The sequence below is a fragment of the Mustela putorius genome, unplaced genomic scaffold, assembly GCF_011764305.1.
Source record: "Mustela putorius furo isolate JIRA1106 unplaced genomic scaffold, ASM1176430v1.1 tig00003875_pilon_pilon_pilon, whole genome shotgun sequence".
NCBI lineage: Eukaryota > Metazoa > Chordata > Mammalia > Carnivora > Mustelidae > Mustela > Mustela putorius.
In genome coordinates, this window is record NW_025422026.1 from 3,445,982 (window position 1) to 3,465,321 (window position 19,340).

Consider the following 19,340-nt stretch of genomic DNA (forward strand, 5'->3'; position numbering starts at 1 on the left):
AACGCGGGCAGCCCCGAGGTCACAGGATCCCTCCAGAGAGTCAAGAACTCGTTGTGCCAAGGGGAAAAAAACACGACAATTTTCGAGTTATCTTTGAGAAACCATTTCCTGCCCACTGGCAAAGGGCAAAGCCAAAGGGAGGCTCTTGGAGGAGGTTCTCACCTGGTCGTCGTAGCGGTACGTCAGGAACTGCTCCCCTGTGGTGTCTTCGAGAAAACTTCCCTGAGGTGAGAGTGCAAACTCGGGAAGGAAGTAGGCTCCAGGGGACTTCTCTGCCGTGGTCTGAAAGGCAAGGTCACCTGGTTACAAGTAAGGCCCCGTGAGGACCCCCTGACGGGCAGGCAGTCCCCGAACCGGGTGATTCCCAGAGCACTTACCTGCTAACAGCTGTCCCAGAACGGGACATGACCTTGCTTAGTAAAGGCCAAGGTGCGACACACCAGGGGTCTGGGTGAGGCACTGTGAGGCCAGGACACTCCGCTGGTCCACCTCAAACTCGCACACACGGTACCGACTCCCAGACACCCGCCCTCTCCCCACTGCCCACAACCTTGCAGAGTTTCAGCTACAGCACAGTTAACTTCAGCACTGTGGTTGCCAATCCACTGTGCCTAGGACTTCCATTTCCTTCCTTCCTTCCTGTTTTTGTTAGGTGAAGGAGTGAGAAACAAACTTTCTTCCGCACTATGAAAGAAACGCATGTTCACCACAGAAACCTTTGAAGATACCGATAAACACAAAAGAAAATCTATAAGTCGCCCCGTAATCCCTCCAACCAATAATCACCACTTTTAATTGTTTGGGTGTATTTCCTTTAAGACTTTTTTTTCTTTCCTCATAATGCTTTGGATGTTTATAGAAAAATCCAAGATGAAATAAACATGGCTTTGGCAGGGAGACTCCGTTTGGTTCAAGAAATGCCCAGACTCGGGCATCTGGATCACTAGACAGAAGCCCCCGTCGTCAGGGCAGAGGGGATTCAGGAAGAAGGACATCATCCCTTGGAGACTATAGGGGGTCCAATGGCCCGGTGGACCTCCTGCCATCAGTTGCCAATACCTTCAGCCGGGATCCCTGCCTTGACTGGTTGACAAGGAGGAAAGAGATAAAGGAGATGGCGCCCCGCGACACTGTGTGCAGCCCCACCTGGTCCGGGAATGCAGATCAGCAACTCTGCCTCCAACACGGCACCTCACTCCCCTGCTTGGGAAGGAATGAGTAAGAATCCAAGAAAGAGACCACGGGTGCTACTCTGAGAAAAACACTCTCTGCAAACAGGAAGCATGAGGAGTAAAAGTCCCCCTCAACTGCCTCTGCTCCCCCAATGGTCACATTCTCAAACTGCTGCAGGAACTATAGTTAAAGCAAAACATCCAGGGCGCCTGGGTAGCTCAGTGGGTTAAAGCCTCTGCCTACAGCTCAGGTCATGATCTCAGGGTCCTGTGATAGAGCCTGCATCTCCCCCCCCACCCCCCGGACTGCCTCTCTGCCTACTTGTGATCTCTCCCTGTCAAATAAATAAATAAAATCTTAAAAAAGAAAGGGGGTGCAAAACATCCATGTGAATGCCATACATACATACATACATAACAAGGACAATCAGTAGGTGACTATCTTGGCAAGGCACAGAAAACAAACAACTCTAGGTTTCGGTTGGCACTAGACTGTTCCAAGAACTTCAGAAGTTTCCTATGACATTTCATTCACACATTCATCCCAGGGAGCAACAGGAATCTTCCCAGAGCCATGCGCCACCCCCGCACCCCATCTCCCTTGCCTTGCTTCAGAACGGCTAGCTTCAGTCTGGACTGCTCTGATCTGAAGTGAGGAAAACAGGACAGTCACCCAGAAGCCTTGACACAGGTTTTCTGGGTAAGTTTTTTCTAGCAGAATGCTGTCGTCTGTGACGGCAGCTTTGCTTCAGAAATTAGTGGAGTCCCTGCAGCCTGCCACAGTGCCAGTGGGGTAGGAGTCTGGCAGGGAAGTCTGTCCAGGCTCCAACAAAGGTGCGGAACTCGTCTATGACACCTGGCCAGCCGCCGCTGATGGCTGCTGGAGACTGTTGCTCCAAGTAGCCTGGGAGCTAATACCACAGACCCCACAGAGACAACCGGCTCTCAGACATTGTAGTGCTGTTTTATGGATCTCAACCTGAAACCCCAGAAAAAGCAAAAAACCTTTCCAGTACTCATGTTTTCACACCTCGGTCATTTTTCGTGTAGGAAAAAAAAAATATCATAGACTCTCTGGCTTGACTATAGCTATAGCTAATCACCTTCTGCTTTCTGACCTGCTGTTTCCAATGGTTAAATTTTGTCAGGCTTAAAAAAAAGAGAGAGAGAGAGACAGGAATGAAAATGTCCATGTGAAAAAAGAAGGTAAACTTAACAAGATTTCTTGCTTCTGTGTATGTTTCCTAGGCGGTTTGAGGATGTGTCAAAGTCTAGTTATTCTTACCAAAGACAAACACATCTAGGGAATCCTCAGGGAAATCCTACATGACCGCAGAACAATGATGGGTTTCATCTCAAGACAGTTCCCTATAAACTGATTACCAACACACCTAGCAAATAGTCTGTAACGTTTAGTTGCTGTCATTGTGATTTGCCTCTATTGTTTTTAAAATTCAGAGACTCATAATTTTAAATGTCTAAGGAGGCTTGCCACCCACCACAGAGAAGAAGCCAGGCCTGGAGTCCACAAGCGGCTATGTATGAAGACACAGAAATCCAGTTACCAGAGAGTGGGGGCAGGAAGCCACGTAGGGTCATCACCTGAAGACGGCTCCCTGAATACAGTGCTTTATGTGTAGTTGATCACATGTTCCACACGTATTTACTGAGCATCTACTATGTACCCGGAGCCATTCTAAAAGTTATGGGTACCATGAGGAACAAGAAAGATAAGGTCCTTTTTATGGAGGTTTCATTCTAATGGGAAGATGCATAATAAGCAAACAAATTCATAAGTAAGAGAATTAAAGTTCTCAGTGCTATGAAGAAAATAAATAGGGTGATATGGGGTAAGTTGAGTCTGCAGAAAGAAAGGGGGTCAGTGAGGCTGATCCAGGTGGACAAGGAAGAGAGTAGAGAGAGAGGGAGAGATGGAAGAATGGAAGAGGCAGGACACGTGGAGCACTGTGGGCCCAGGCAAGGGGTTACAGAACCACCAGGTGTATCTCAAACCTTGACTGGAGGTCATGGAGGATGGGTTAGAAGGGGGCAAGAAGGGAACCATTCCAAGGATGGAAGGCTGTTGCACTAATCCAGGCAAGAAGGGGTGATTCTTCGGATGAGGATGATGGCAGTGAAGAATGGGAGAGCTGATGGACGAGAGGTAGAACCTCCAAGACTTGCCGATGGGTGAGAAGAAGGGAGGAATCAAGGACCATTTCTGGGGTTTAGGCTTGAGCAACAGGCTGTAAAGGAATACCATGGACGGGCAGCCCTGGCAGGAAGATAGGGCAGAGAGGCGATAATTCTGTTTGAGTCACGTGCAGTTTGAGATGCTAGGAGACATCCATGCAGAGAGCTTGAGTTGGCCATTTAATACGGATGTCTGGAACTCAGAAGGGCAGTCTAAGGCCAAAGACAGAGATTTGGAAATCATTGTTGACATTTTCATACATTTATACATACACTCACACCTTCACAGCCATCCTACCTGAAAGGACCCTCCCTAGAGAGTTTGGCAGACGAGGGCTTCTGTCTGGGGCCCCTAATAATTCTAATGTCTGAAGGGGAGTAGAGAAGGAGCAAGCAGAAGAAGTTAAAATGAGGAATCCTTCAGAAAAGACTCAAGAAGAGAAATCATGGGTCATGGAAGGATTCGGCATCAAAGAGAGTGGCCAACTACCTTGAATGCCTCTGAGAGACTGACTAAGACGAGGCCAGAGAAGGGCCCGCTGGGCGTAGCAACAAGGAGATCTTTGTCAACCTTGACAAAAGTAGGTAGAGTGGAGCGGCGGGGACCATGGTCATGGGTTTGGGGACTGGATAGAAGAAGAAGACCAGACCAGGAAAGGACACTGAGAACAAGGCAATGGTGAAAGGGAATGTGGAAGTATGGGCAGGATTTTTAAAGACTGGAGAAGCGGGAGCATGAGTGCTTGGTTATGGGAGTCATCGGGGGTAAGAGAGACAATAGAGGAGATGAGAGATCACTGCAGGAGGCCAACCCTTGAAAAGACAGAGGAGTGGGGTTCCACCTGTGCGTGGAGAGCCTGGCTTTCCTAAAGAGAAGGATCCCAGGTCCATGTGAGTCTACACCATACCACACCCGCCGGCAGACCCCTGACTTTGACCCTCCATCTTCACTGTGCCTCCTCCTCCGACACCCTTCTACTGGGTCCCAAGGTCATCCACCTGTGTCTCTCTCCCCACTTTCTTACCTCCCAGCCGGCTCTCTCACCTGGCGCCCCCCTGCAATTGCTCTCCAGCTCAAAGAGTGGGCCACCTCCATTGTCTCCCAAACAGCTGCCTTCTGTGGCGAGGTGGGACCGTCCTAAGCCTGCTGTGCGTGACACCTTCTGAAGACTCCTTTGGTCACACCACGCTTCTCTGAGATCAGAGGACTCACAACTCGGTTTCCCCATGATTTAAAACAGCTACAGACACTTAATTAGCTCCACTGAGCTTTCTTTTCTCTGCTTAAATTCGGATTGGGTAAAATGAGGTCTGTTTTGTGAGATTAAGAGTCACTTATGGTTTGTCTCAAAGTATCATGATTGTTTATTTAATGCTTTATTGTATTTGTTATTTTTGATGCAAAAAACTATCATCTTTAAATAAGAAAATGCCATTTCATTAAAGTCATCCAATAACAATAAAAAAAAAAATGAGGTCTGTTTGCCCCACGTTTTATTCCTATCCCGGGCTTCTGCCTCTCCCCCCAGGCCCACTGAGGTGTCGCATGTTGGAGGAAGTTCCCTAGGGCTGAGAACAACATCTCTCTCGAGTCAGCCCATCCCCGACCGCAGGTGTGTGGGCAGTAAGGAGGGAAGACTGGTGGGTTCCACTACCTGAGCTACGCAGGACAGGATCCTTCTTCAGCAATTCCACCTGCAGGGTTCAAGGTCACTGGTCCCTGGGCCACATCAGATTCCCTCCACACCCCCATCCCATTTTTGTTACCAAGAAAACAAGGAAGACTTTATACTTGTCTCTTTTTATCAAAATCCTTACTCCTGAGTAAATTTCTCATCATTCAAGAGTTGATTCTAAAACCCCACTCCAATTCCAGTCCTCTCCCTCCACAGCAGCAAGGGCGCACCAAGGTCACAGGGCACCCCCCTGAGAAGGTGTGCGGGGATGTCCCATGATTATGAAAGCCCTGCACTTGAGAAGCCCCTCTCAGTCTCCTAATCCAGCCTGTCCACCTCAGAAATCTTGCTACATGACCTGCAGCCTCTACCTGAATACCTTTAGTGACGGGGAGCTAACTCCTTCCCAAGGCAACAGGGATCTGTCAGAATCTAGGAGGTTCGCCGACACTGACTTGGTCCGAAGTGGCCCACGTCTCTCCAGCTGAGGTCTGAGGTGCCCCCGCCACCAGCACCGCTCTCCCGGCCTCCTCGCCCACAACATCCCCCGACACCTCCCCACAAACACACACATTCAGAACTGAATTCCCGAGCCTGAGCCCAGTAAGCATCTGAGTCCCAGAATTACAGAACGCAAGGAACTTCAGAGACACTCGTATCCCAGCCCCCCTCCTGGAGCAGCATCTCTGACCGCCCCACGGAGGAGTCATAGGGAGCCCTCTGGAGAGAGAGCCGGGGAAGACAGAAATCAAGCACACATCTCATTCTGAGTTGAGTGCTGTGTGTCTCTCTTCACACGTGAAGAAACTAAGACACAGGAGGCCAGGTGATCTGACCGGGGGTGCACGAGCTCCCAACGGCCGAGTGCAAGGTCACCTCTGTTCCGTTTCCCTGCCTCCAACAGTGGGAAACAGTCTTGAGAAGAACCGGGCCTTCCTTTGGGAGTCAACTGGCTGAGTTCAGCGGTGGCTTCCGAAAGCAAGTGTGGTGCCGGTAACAGGCCTCCGAGAACACGCGCGGACATCCTCACCCTCTCAGATGGGAGCGGACTTCTGACGGGTCAGGGAGGTGGCGTGCACGGCTCCTGGCAGGGTGCGGTGACCCAAGAGGTCAGGCCGTGGAGGAGCAGGACTGGAAGGGAAGGTGCGGGGAGGAAGCCAGGCCAGGGAGCGTGCAATCTTCCCAGGGCCCAGATCCAGGGCCCAGAGAGAGCCTGCCAGAATGCCTCACCCCCCGCCCCCGCCACTGTCCGCAGCTGCCGAGTCACCAGGGATGGGGTCAGGAGGAATCCAAACGGCCCCTCCAGGGACTATGACTCTGAGACCTGGGGACGCAGCTGCGTCTCCAGCTCCCGTTCTAGCTGAAGACTTGGACTTTGGCAGGAGGAAATAACCGCACAATGTCAATTTGAAGACAAGATTTCAGGGTCCCAGGCCTTGATCTGTACCGCATAAGGATGGAGAATGCCTGTCAGGACAGAGCAAAAGGCGTGGCTGAGACAATGAAGGAGAGAGAAGAGGAAGAGGGTATCCTCTAGTAGAGAGTGGGGTCGCTTATGCCTCGAAGGTCAGGCAGTCACAGTTAAGAAAAAATACAATGTGATTCTCATGGAAATTCAAGAGGCCAGTCTACACACTTCTCCCTCCCCACCAGTGTGGGGAGTGCACACCCCCTCCCCAGTGTGAAGGCAGCTAAAGAGCCCCCCTCCCCCGCCTGCCCCACACCACTAACCTTGCTTGCAGTCAGGGAAGGCCACCCAATCTTTTTGCCATGTGCCACCATGAAGCCACTTCTCTGCACTCTGACAGCCAGACTGCACGGTCCCCAGTATACACGTCACTGTCCTGTCGCTGTGCATCCGCCCACATTTGTGCATCACACCTCTGTCTATACCCTTGTCATGGCCGCGAACAACACCCAGGAGCAGGGCTGAGACCCCAGCCTTCACCAAGTCAAGAAGAGCCCATCTCCGGGCTGGTGGTGACTTCACCCAACCACAGTCCCCGCCTCTCAGATGTCCACCTGTTGGCCCTTTGGGGATTCGAGAAACACCTTGCCAGATGCTTCATGTCTGCAGTGACACGGACGATGCTCAAAGTCCGGGGACAGAAGACCTGAGATCCCAACAGGTAGGTTGGGACAGAAGCTAAGCGCAGGAAGGCAAGTTCCTGAGCCATAATGCAGGACTCCTCTTCCCAACACCAGCGCTTAAGAGGAGACTGTCAAGGTTCTCATCCGGGACATGAATGCCCGGGAACCCAGTCTCGATTCACAGCAACCAAGATCTGGAGGGGCGAGTTCACCATCTGGATGGGAGTATGGGACTGCTCCTCCCAGTGGTCATACTGGATGAGTCTGGAAGTGAGCCCCCACGCGGAGCAGGCAGAACGCCCCAGTCCTGCAGATGGTCTGCAAGGACCACATTCTCTGGGGGGGTCCTGAGGGTTGCTCGTCCTGGCCTGGATGGCACCTGGAACCTTACAGGGTGCACCTGCCAGAGCCCAAGGGGGAAAATCAACTTAACCAATATTATTTAAACTCAGCATACCAACCACAGTCTTGCTCCAAAAAGGCTGATGTGCTTTTTGTCTCTTGAACTTGCAATGGTTGTTTAAAAATTTATAAAAAAAAAAAAAAAAAAAAAAAAAAAGGGAAACAGAAAAACCTTCCATTTTGTTAAGTAGGGTGTCATCATTCCAAGACTTTTCAAAGTCCTCGGTGTCCTAACACTTCCACACAGGACGCAATTTATATATGTGAAACACACGCATATGTAAAACACACGCCCACGTGTACATATGAAAATATGAAACCCAGGTACCTCGGCAAGACTGGAAAAGTGGGCTGAAAGAATATTCGTTTTCAGATTTTTTGTTGTTGCTATTTTTGAACAGTTCTGCTAGGGATTTCAGATCTGTCTCCCCTATTCACCATCAACTAATCAACATTGTTAGATCGATGCGCTGATACCGTTGGATTGAAAGACTGAGTATTTGGATCAGTGTCTGGGTCCACCTCGGCCACGTAGCTTCCAGCTTCACCTTCAACTCTGAGCCACGTTTGCAAAAGAAGTCCGAGCAGCAGATTTTCTGGATCCCTCCTAGAGCCGCTGGGCGGGGTGTGCCCTGTGAGCCGGCATATTCAGGACCAGCTGCTCCCCACAGAAGGTCATTCCCTGAATGGGTCCCAGTAAGACTCTCTTTGGCAAATGGGAATGGGGAGCCAGGAGACATCAGTCACAGCACCAGCCTGTGCCATTACACATGCACTATTTCATCTTCTCTCTTCCTCTCCTTCACACACACACGCGAACACACACACACACACACACACACACACACACTGGCAAGCAGAACCAAGACTCACGGGTGAGAAGATCCTGCTGGAACAGATTTGATCATTCAGTTTCCCGACAGGAGAAAAGCCTAGAGTGGAGCCATGACACCCCCCTACATCTCTGAACCTTCCTCGGCACTCGGCCTTGGGCTTTGTGCGTGGAACACATTCACCAATTCGCTCCCTTTCGCAGACGGAAAGCCGCCCGGGCCGCCCCCACCAGCCCCCGGAACCCCCCTGACCAATGCCTGAATGTTGTCCCCGCCGCAGAGAGACCAGAGCACTGCGGCTGGGTAACACCAGCATCTCACACGGGGGGGATTTAGAAACTCCGCCGCTACCCTGATGGGGAGAGGCACGAAGCCTGCCCCTGCCCATGTACACAACACGGATCCTCCCCGGCTGGACCCACCCCCCCACCCCACCCCCAGATTTTAAGACTTCATTTTTCAAGACCTTGAAGTAAGCTGACCCCCTGGAATGAGCCTCCGTTTGCCAAATGTCACGTGGAAATAAGTCTACCTTAGAATACCTCGGGGGGAAAACCACTGAGTATCGTGTCCCCTGGACAGGGCTCTGCGGGTAAAGAGAGAAACTAGACAGACGCCACCTCGAACCTGACCGGACTGCAAACTCGCGAACCCAGGCCTTCCTCTCCCCCCGCCCCTCCTCCTCCTGGTCCACTCCTACGGGGGCCCCAGGAGTCAGCAGAGGAGGGGACCCCCCGGTTTCTGAGGACCTTGAGCTGCCGGCGAGGATGCCACGTGTGGGAACCGTTCTGGGCCACCTCTCCGGCCCTCCCACAGCCCCCTTCCCCGAGGGGCCTCGGTGCTCCCAGGACACTCCCAGGCCCTGCGTGGGCACGGGAATCTGCACTTTGATCTGAAAGTGAAGGCTGTATTTTTCCCACAGCCTCCTCACCGCTAACACTCATGACTCTCTCTGGCAGAGAAAAGGCATCTTTGCTTTTTTAAATCGAGTACAAACAAGTCTCTTATTTTACCGGAGGGGTGGCGAGGGGAGATCCCCAGAGCCCGGCGCATCTCCCAGCAAACCTGGGTTTCGCAGCATTGGGTGACCCGGCCCCTGCGTGTTTGTGAAGCACCTACTACGCTCCAAGGCTGTTTCCGACGCAGAGAATTCAGCCGTCGACGGAACAGACGAGAATCGCTTTTCCCGACGAGCTTACAGTCTTAACGAGGTGAAGCAGGAAATGAACGGAAGAGAGAAGTCAAGGGCACGGCACCCCACGTGGGAGAGGACTCGGTGGGGAAAGGCACAAATCGCGGTTTTAAGCAGAGCGGTCAGCAGGTGACCGGACGAGCACCGGGTCACACACAACGGATGAATCGCTGACCGTTCCAGCCAAAACCAAATTAAAAAAATGAAAATACACAAATAAACAGAGGGGTTAGGGGAGGCGCAGGTAGGTCAGGGTGCCCTGTGGCATCACTTTTTTTTTTCTTTTTCTGATTTTCAAAAATGACAAATTGGAGCCTGCCGTTTTCCTGGGAGGTTTCGAAATATCTGTGTTCTCCAAGACTCCGGCTGGGATCGCAGGGCTCTGGATCCGTCGGCTCCTACCTACAGCCGCCGTGGGACCCCTTGCTCCTTGGCCCCAGTGGCTCTCCGCCTGCACAGCCGCCCAGCTCTGGCCCGGCCAGGCCCCAGTGCTCCTCCCTGGGAGTTCCAACATCTCCCGCTTCCGGGGAGCCAGAGCCCAACCCGCCGGGCCCCAATAACACAAGCACAGTGTAAGCGTGCAGGAAACACTACTCGCTGACAACCAATCACTTCTGCACGCATGCTATCTCTGCCGTCAACCTCGGAGTCCATTCCTGGGTATCGGGCAAGTCTCGGGCGTACCTCACGCATGAATCTGCATTAACTCAGTAGCAAGGAAGCAAGAAGAAAAGAGAGAGAAGGAAATAGAGAAAGAAAAAGGAAAAAAGGAAAGAGGAAAAAAAAAAAAAAGCATTCCCAGCTCTTCCTGATTTGGCCGTGAGACACCACCCAACCTGACACAGTCCAGAAACACGTCAGGAACATATTCATGTTTATTCAAGATTTTTTTCTCACCCCCACAGCTTTATTTCTTTCAGGAAACAGCTCGTCGGTGTGGCTGAAATCATGCAGGCTTTCAAAATGTGGCCTTCCAAGAGAAGAGAAAGACAGAAATGTGCTGTTTGCACATACTCTGAAAAACATTTATATGCATCATCAGCTGGTTTGTTTTTCTAGGCTTAGCAGGGCAGGAAGTCTCCAGGGCTAACACGTCAGCAGAGCTGCCAAATGTGCAGAGGGGGTGCTCCTGCCTTTCGGGATTCTTCAACCAACAAGACGTGAGGAAGACGGTGATGTAGACACAGGGTGTCGTTGGTCCATGTGGATAAAGTGGCAGGACGCTTATTTCCACAAACTACCCAAAAAGTAGAGGTTTTTCACATAAAATGCTAAGGATGCCTTGAAAACAAAAAAGCGATGCTTTTATAAAATTAAGCAGCTAACAAGGTGCCTGGGTGGTTCAGTTGGTTAAGCATCCGACTCTTGGTTTTGGCGCAGGTCGTGATCGCCAGGTCGTGAGATGGAGCCCCCGTCGGGCTCCACACTCAGTGGGGAGTCTGCCTAAAACTCTGTCCCTCTGCCCCTCTGCCTCTCCCCCCTGCTCACATGTGCTCTGTTCTCTCTCAAACAAATAAATAAATCTTTTTTTTTTTTTTTTAATTAAGAGGCTAACATCAACCCCAGTGGTAACAGAGCCATACTGGAACCATAAATCAGCGGGAGAAATTATTACAAATGCATTACCTTTTGTTAGAAAAGGAAAAGAGAGAGAAAGACAAACTATAATCTTTGACCCAAATGGGGTGTTGGTCAAGGTACAGATTTATGGATTTAAGCTGAAATATTTTAAGGTCCGATTTTAATTTCTTAATGATAATGGAATGAGAAGTCATATCTTTTGAGTGATTAACACAGCCCCATATCATTACACATTTGTTTGACATGAAAATGTCACATCGTTTTCAGTCCTGCGTAAACACAGGATTCGTTTACTAATGGTGCCAGACATGTGGAGAATCACAGTCACACACCAGCCACACTTGGTGATGCTGGACACCTGTTACAATTGGGGATAGACAATCTTAGAAAGGGGGCCGGATCTGAAGTTGGAAGTCCAGGCTCCAGCCCACCTTCCCAGGAGACCATGCGGTTTCTGGAACCTGCTTCCGGTCTCCAGGTCCTGCTCACCACATCGTTAAATAGGAGGGCGGTCTTCAGTGAGCTCCGAGGTTCCCCACAACTGGAGGGAAACCAGGCAAGAAGATGAAGGTGTAGTAATTTTGTTTGCTTACTGTATTTTTGTATTATCAAAGGAATATTGTTGGTATGAATTTAGAAATCCTCCAGCACACACAAAAATACCAAAAAACAAAAACAAAACAAAACAAAAAAATACCCAGCAGTCAAAGCAAAACTCCAGCATCCTTCCTAAGGAGAGTCATTGCATTTTCTTAACCGAAAGCAGGCCCAGGAGAGAAGAGCAGAGTGACCCCCTTAGTGACTCAAAGGCCCCTCAGATAGAGCCTCGTGAAGCCCCATGGTAAAAGGAAAACACAGAATAATTTCGAGATAAAAGACCTTAACCTTTTTCTCCACGCCCATCTCCCACCCCTGCCACTACCGAGGGGGAGCTCTGGAAGGAGCAGGTGAGAAACCGAGACTCAGTTTCCTCACCTATAAAATGGAGGTGAAAACCATATACATCCCCCAACTACTTAATAAAATAATGCAAATGGCAGTGCTCTTACAGTTGTTAGGAAGCTGGACAGTGTCTGATACCATGACTGTTATCACAAAGTCCCCAAGATACGTTTTTGTTTTTTTAAAGATTTTACTTATTTATTTGACAGACAGAGATCACAAGCAGGCAGAGAGGCAGGCAGAGAGCGAGGAGGAGGCAGGTTCCCTGCTGAGTAGAGAGCCTGATGTGGGGTTCCATCTCAGGACCCAGAGATCATGACCTGAGCTGAAGGCAGAGGCTTTAACCCACTGAGCCACCCAGGTGCCCCCCAAGACACGTTTTTTGTTTTTTGTTTTGTTTTGTTTTGTTTTTTTAAAAGATTTTTTAAATTTCTTTATCATGTAGGCAGAGAGGCAGGCAGAGAGAGAGAGAGAGGGAAGCAGGCTCTCCGCCAAGCAGAGAGCCCGATGTGGGGCTTGATCCCAGGACCCTGAGATCATGACCTGAGCCGAAGGCAGAGGCTTAACCCACTGAGCCACCCAGGCGCCCCCCAAGACACGTTTTTAATAGAAGTAATAACATAAGCATGTCCCGAGTCCCACCTCTGTGCACCCGCTGGGCTAGGCAGCAGAAACCCAGCAAGGCACAGTCCGCGTCCTCGGGAGCCTGCCGTCTCGGGCTGGGTACTCAGAACCCTGGGAGCATATGAGAGGGACGAGGCGGGGGAGGGAGGAGGAGGTCGCTGAATGCATCATGAACACAAGAGTCACCACGCTGAGATGTAAAGAACAAAGAGGAATTAGGACAATGGGGAAAAGAATGGGGGAGCGGAGCCTTCTAGAATAACACAGGCATGATAAACAGTGTGGACAAACCAGAAGACTGGAGAGAGCAGGGCAGGCTGAACGCGTGGCAAGTAGCCCTTTGTGGCTGTAACACAGAAGGAGAGAGAAGCCAGGGGAAGCTGGAGAGGCAGGCTTGGGCTGGGGAAGGGGGTCTGGTGGTACAGATCCAGAAGTCCGTTCTTATCCTTGGGAAGCACCGGAGGGATTAAGTAGACATGTGAGACTATGACTATGCAGACCGGATAGGAAGGGGTGAGACACAAGGCCAGGAGACCTACAGTAGGCTCCTGTAGTACCCAGCAAAGAACCAATGGTGGCAGTGAGGACAGAGCAGGGAATGAGCCCTAACAAGACAACGTATCTCAGAACTCAAGAGAACAATCATGCCAGTGTGTTTCAAAGATTATGGATACATGAAAATGTTTTAGAAAAAAATCGAAACGATGAAAATGGACTCTAAAAAAAAAAAAATGGAAAATCTCAATGGTCCTTTAACCACTAAAGAAATAGAATCCCTATATAACATTCTTCCCATGGAGGAAACAATACATCCGGAAGGTTTTAGAGGTGAGCTCTACAAAATATTTGAAGTGTAAGTAATTCCAATCTTAAAAATATATATATATTTAAGGAACAGAAAAAGAGAACCCCTCAATAATTCATTTCATGATATTATCACCTTGATAACAAAACCAAGCAAGAACAATGCAACAAGGAAATTACATCTCAACCTCACTCTTAAAATGAATGCAAAGTCCCGAAATAAAATATAAGTAAAGTAAATCAAACACTGTGTACAAAGAAACCATCCACGGAAGGGCAGATCAATCAGTCGTGGCAAATTTGTGCCCTGGAACCCAAGAGAACAGGAAAAGGGAATGATCTCAGCTTCGCACATCGACCCAGATGAAATTTCCAAGCAAAATTCTGGTCGGCATGGAGCAGAACAGGGTATGATTTCATTTGTATACAATTCAGAAAGGGCTGACGCCACATAATGTATGATTGGGAGATACAGACTCAAGAGGCAAAGGCAGTTAGACACAAAGCACACCTTTTCTTGTGGTTAGCAGATCGAAGGATGTGACAAGAAAGGGACACACCAGGAGGTTCAGGGCTACTGACAATGTGGCATTTCATGAGCTCCACGCTGAGTACTCAGGTGTCTATCCCATCATTGTTCCTGGATCATCGCCTGTACAGTTGTGCAGGTCGGGTACTGCACACAAGCACAGGACCACCCTCCATTAAAAATCATGTTATGGTTTTTCTCAGAGCGCCTGAGTGGCTCAGTCAGTTAAACGGCTGACCCTGGATTGGGGTTCAGGTCATGATCTCGGGGTCTTGAGATCGAGATCGTGTTACACTCCAACTCAGCAGGGAGTCAGCTTCAGTGTCTCCCTCTCCCTCTGCTTCTCCCCCTGCCCAACTCTACTCCCCGCTTCTCTCAAATAAATAAATAGATCTTTTTAAAAAATCATGTTTTCAGCTTAGGGTGGAAATCATTCCACAACACACGTAAGTCAAACCATGATGCCGTGTGCCTTAAACCTATACAGTAATATGTCAATTACAACTCAGTGAAATTGGGAAAAAAACACATTATATCAATTTCCTTTATATATATTACATATATTTCTTATTTAGAGATAACAAAATAAGTTTTAAGTTAGACCTGAGGTACATGCGTGTTTATATTTCGCACTAAATAAACATATCCTCTTATCAATGGGGAAGTGGTGGCTCATTCAAGAAATTCTTCAGAACGATAGGTAAATTAGGAAGAAAAAGGAGAAGTTCAGATCCCTCCTCAATCAATTCCATGTGAAATCAATTCCATGTGAAAAAATATATAAAGGCTAAAAAATATATATATCATATATAATACATATTTCTGCTATCTTATAGAATCAAGAATCATGCATGTAAAGCAGATTTATCTATAAGATTATCTATAAAATTCTATCTTATAGAATCAAGAATCAGGAGAGAAAAGTCTGCTACCCACCCAACTGTCTTCCCAGTGTAAGTTACTTTTTCTTTCATCCAGAACTTTTGAACACACCTAGGCTAGCTGATGTAAGTAAACATCTACGAATGTGTCTTCCTAAAAAAACCATTTCTACTGACTGCTTTCTTTCTGTGGGGCGCGGGAGAGTACACTCTCCCATTGGTGTGTTTCACATTTTTGTTGAAACCAGACATTTTAAAGAACAGAATGTGGCAACTCAGAAAGCTTCTCATGTTCACTCTTAGAAGTCAAACACTGTACCCCCATATGGGTGCGTCTCCGCTCATGTCCTTTTCCACTGGTCCTGACTACAACCCTTTCAGGCTCAGCCTTGTTCTCGTTCAAGGACATTCAGTTGTCAGAGCTGCTTCACTGTGGCCTCCTCCCCATCCGTTCCTCTCCCTCCAGCCCCTCTGCCGCTGCAGCTGTTGGAACGTAGGTCCCCTCAGTCTGCTCTCCACGCCTCTCAGCGTTTCCCTGGATACTGCCACTTTGTGGTTCTCCACTGGGTTCCACCATCCTTCACCTCACTGCATTGCTTTCAGTTCATCTACTGAATGAAAATGAAAATGAAAAGTCCCGTTTCTTTTCACCTTAAGACAGCCCTTTGGGAACTTCTCAAACCCAACACCCTAAGAACAAATAATCCAGTCAAGAAATGGGCAGAAGACATGAACAGACATTTCTGCAAAGAAGACATCCAGATGGCCAACAGACACATGAAAAAGTGCTCCACATTACTCCATGTCAGGGAAATACAAATCAAAACCACAATGAGATCCCACCTCAGGATGGTTAAAATTAACAAGTCAGGAAATGACAGATGCTGGCGAGGATGCGGAGAAAGGGGAACCCTCCTACACTGTTGGTGGGAATGCAAGCTGGTGCAGCCACTCTGAAAAACAGTAGGGAGGTTCCTCAAAAAGTTGAAAATAGAACCACCCTATGACCCAGCAATTGCGCTACTGGGTATTTACCCTAAATATACAAATGTAGTGATCCGAAGGGGCATGTGCACCCAAATGTTTATGGCAGCAATGTCCACACTAGCCAAACTATGGAAGGAACCTAGATGTCCATCAACAGATGAATGAATAAAGAAGATATGGCATAAACACATACATACACACACACACACACACACACACACACACACACACACACTGGAATACTACGCAGCCATCAAGGATGAGGAACAGATTAACAAAAAATCAGGGAAAGACATGAATAGGAAACCCATAAATGAAGACACGAACACAACCATTAAACGTATGGATATCACCACCAAGTAAAAAAAAAAAAGATCTCAAACACTTATCTGATTGGCAAAGTCTCTTTAAAATACTACCCGGAGCCAGCAAGGGTCATGTTTAAAACACACTGTAGCAAACTAGACTTTCAGATGTTTAAATTCAGATAAAGAACCACTGCCATCTTCCCTTTAAAAAACTGCACAAAAAAATTGCTGTCTCCCAAATATAATGTCAGAACAAACCCATGTTTAAAAGCTGAACTGGGTGGGGGCGCCTGGGGGGGCTCCATCGGTCAAGTGTCTGCCTTCAGCTCCGGTCCTGGGGTACCTCAGGGTCCTGGGATCGAGTCCCATGTTGAGCTTAGCGGGGAGCCTGCTACTCCCTCTCCCTCCACCTGCTGCCCCCCCGGCTTGTGCTCTCTCTCTCTCAAATAAAATTAATAAAATCTTTAAACAAAAACTCTGAACTGGATAAAAGTACGGTACCAGCTGGGGACATGAGGCACCTCAGCACACCCGTGGGGCACCTTCCTTCAGTGTTTTTTGAGCAGCAGCTCTATGCCGGACCACGTGAGAGCCCCAATGACAGTGGTGAAAGACACGGACCCCAGTCTGCCTTCAAGGAATTTATATTCTCGAGAAAGTATCACCAGAGCATTTCAGACCAATTTTGCTAATTTTAAAATATGGGAATTATACGCCTGCTGGACCTCCCAATCTGAGAACCACTACTGAGGAATGTGGAAGCATCGCTCCAAGTTACTTCCATGCAAACACGAACCTCCCTGGGTCCGCTTAAGTCCTAAGTAGCTTATGGGGGAGGGAAGGAAGGGGACAGAGCTTTCACCTGCTCCAGACTATGGAAAGTTCCAGCTGCACTCTGGTTCTCTCCCTGCAAGGTGAAGAGAACGCGGGAAATTAGCTGGTGGTGGCCCGCATGATGTAGGAAAGATGGAACACAAGACATTCTGGCCCCCACCTCTTCCCGAGAAGTCCTGTGTCCAGTCCAGTAGCCACTGGGCAACGCAGCAAGCAGGTGTTCCAAACATGACCACGGCCGTCCCCCCAGGGCATGTCTGAAACCACAGATCGTACCAAACCCTGGACAGCCTATGTTTTTCCCTACCCGTACCTACCTATGATGGAGTTTAATGTATAAATCATAAAACAGTAAGAGATGAACAGCAAGAACCAGGAACAGAAGAGCAACTGTAACAATACACGGTAGGAAAGGTTACGTGAATGTGGTCGCTCTGTGTCTCACAGCATCACCCTTCTGCTGCCCCTTCGTCTTCCCAGGAGGACGGGAGGTGACACCACACCTGCGCCAGGAGATGACCTGAGCTGGATGATGCTGGCGTGACGTAGCGACAGGTGGCTGGTGACCTTCTGAGAAAGTGTCAGAAGAAGGATCACCTGCTTCAGGGCTGCAGGTGATCCCAGGTAACCGGGGCTGTGGGACAGGAAGCTGCGAGGGAGGGGGACTCCTGTGTTCTGAGCTGGGACGGGCTGTAGGTGGAAATTAACACCTGACTTCAAAGTGTGCCCAAAGGCGGGGTGAAGCATCTCACTGAGAATTTGTTACACTGAGTGCATGCTGACATCACCATATTTGGTATTTGGGGTAAAATGAAATACATCACTGAAACCGATCTTGTTTCTTTTCCCTTCTTTTTTTTTTTTTTTAATTTTTTATTTTTTATAAACATATATTTTTATCCCCAGGGGTACAGGTCTGTGAATCACCAGGTTTACACACTTCACAGCACTCACCAAATCACATACCCTCCCCAATGTCCATAATCCCACCCCCTTCTCCCAAACCCCCTCCCCCCAGCAACCCTCAGTTTGTTTTGTGAGATTAAGAGTCACTTATGGTTTGTCTCCCTCCCAATCCCATCTTGTTTCATTTATTCTTCTTCTACCCACTTAAGCCTCCATGTTGCATCACCACTTCCTCATATCAGGGAGATCATATGATAGTTGTCTTTTCCCTTCTTTTAACCCGGCTCCTGGGAACCATACAGAGACATCTGCAGCTTGCATCGCATTGCTTTTGAACAACACATACAGGACCCCGGGGTGGCTCTTACTCCCCTGCAAGTGCTGAGAAGGAAGAGCCCTGGTCTAGGACAGGCGGGCGTCCCCAGCCTCTCTACTCACCGAGATGCAGAGCTGGCTTCAAGACGAAGCACATGACACCTAAAGGGGCTTCAGAAAGGAATAATCCAGACCACACAGCACTGCAGACTCCACGCCCAAGGAGTGTCCACCTGCCACCCAGCTGTTGGCTCTGGTGAGAACGGCCATCAGTCGCAAACCAGCGTGCACCAACCAGTTTAATTGCAAGAACACGCCTCAGAGAGCCCACCTTCCAACACTGCAGTGGAGCCGAACAGCCAGATTCAACATGATTCTTGAACAAGAAGCCATAAACCGTGTGGGGCGCCTGGGTGGCTCAGTGGGTTGAGCCTCTGCCTTCGGATCAGGTCATGATCCCAGGGTCCTAGGATCAAGTCCCGCATCTGGCTCTGCTCAGCGGGGAGCCTGCTTCCCTTCCTCTCTCTCTGCCTACTTGTGATCTCTTCTGTCAAATAAATAAAAAATAAAAGCTTTTTTTAAAAAAGAAGCCATAAAGCCTCACGAACATCTTCCGTGTCTCTGGATACCAGCAGCCGCACGTCAGCCCCGCTCAAACAGCGGGATTCCAGGTCTTTCTCCCGCTCGGCCTGTGCCCCACAGTCAGAAGCCGGAGGCCATGGTAAAGAGCCGCACGATGTTGTTGGTTGTGTGTACGCGTACTGACTCGTGAACGCACCACAAACCTTCCTGGGAGGAAACCGGGCCTTACATACCGTTGCTTAAAACCTGCTGGAAAGCGTCTTTACGTTTTTAGACGGGAAAATGGTGGAGCGGCTCGGAGGGCCGCCGGGCTCGACTCAGGGGTCTGTGACAGGTTGTAAAAGAGAGGCATCTGCTACTTGGCTTCGGGCAGAAACCCAGGCAGTGGAGAGGAGGCCAGACCAGAAAGAAGGAGGAGGGAGAGGAGCCAGCTGCCAGAGAGAGGCTGGAAAGAGCCCATGTGGGGTTTCGACACGTCCACGGGGAGG

The 19,340-nt window shown here is 49.2% G+C and overlaps 1 protein-coding gene across 1 annotated transcript in view; it reads right to left on the reverse strand.

The window, feature by feature from the left end:
• ADAMTSL3 (ADAMTS like 3) overlaps positions 1–19,340 on the reverse strand; it is a 339,169-nt gene that overhangs the window by 292,074 nt on the left and 27,755 nt on the right. The window contains exon 3 of the mRNA XM_045067215.1: positions 163–282. Within this exon, the coding sequence (XP_044923150.1) occupies positions 163–282 (120 nt within the window). The remainder of the gene's footprint in view (positions 1–162; positions 283–19,340) is intronic.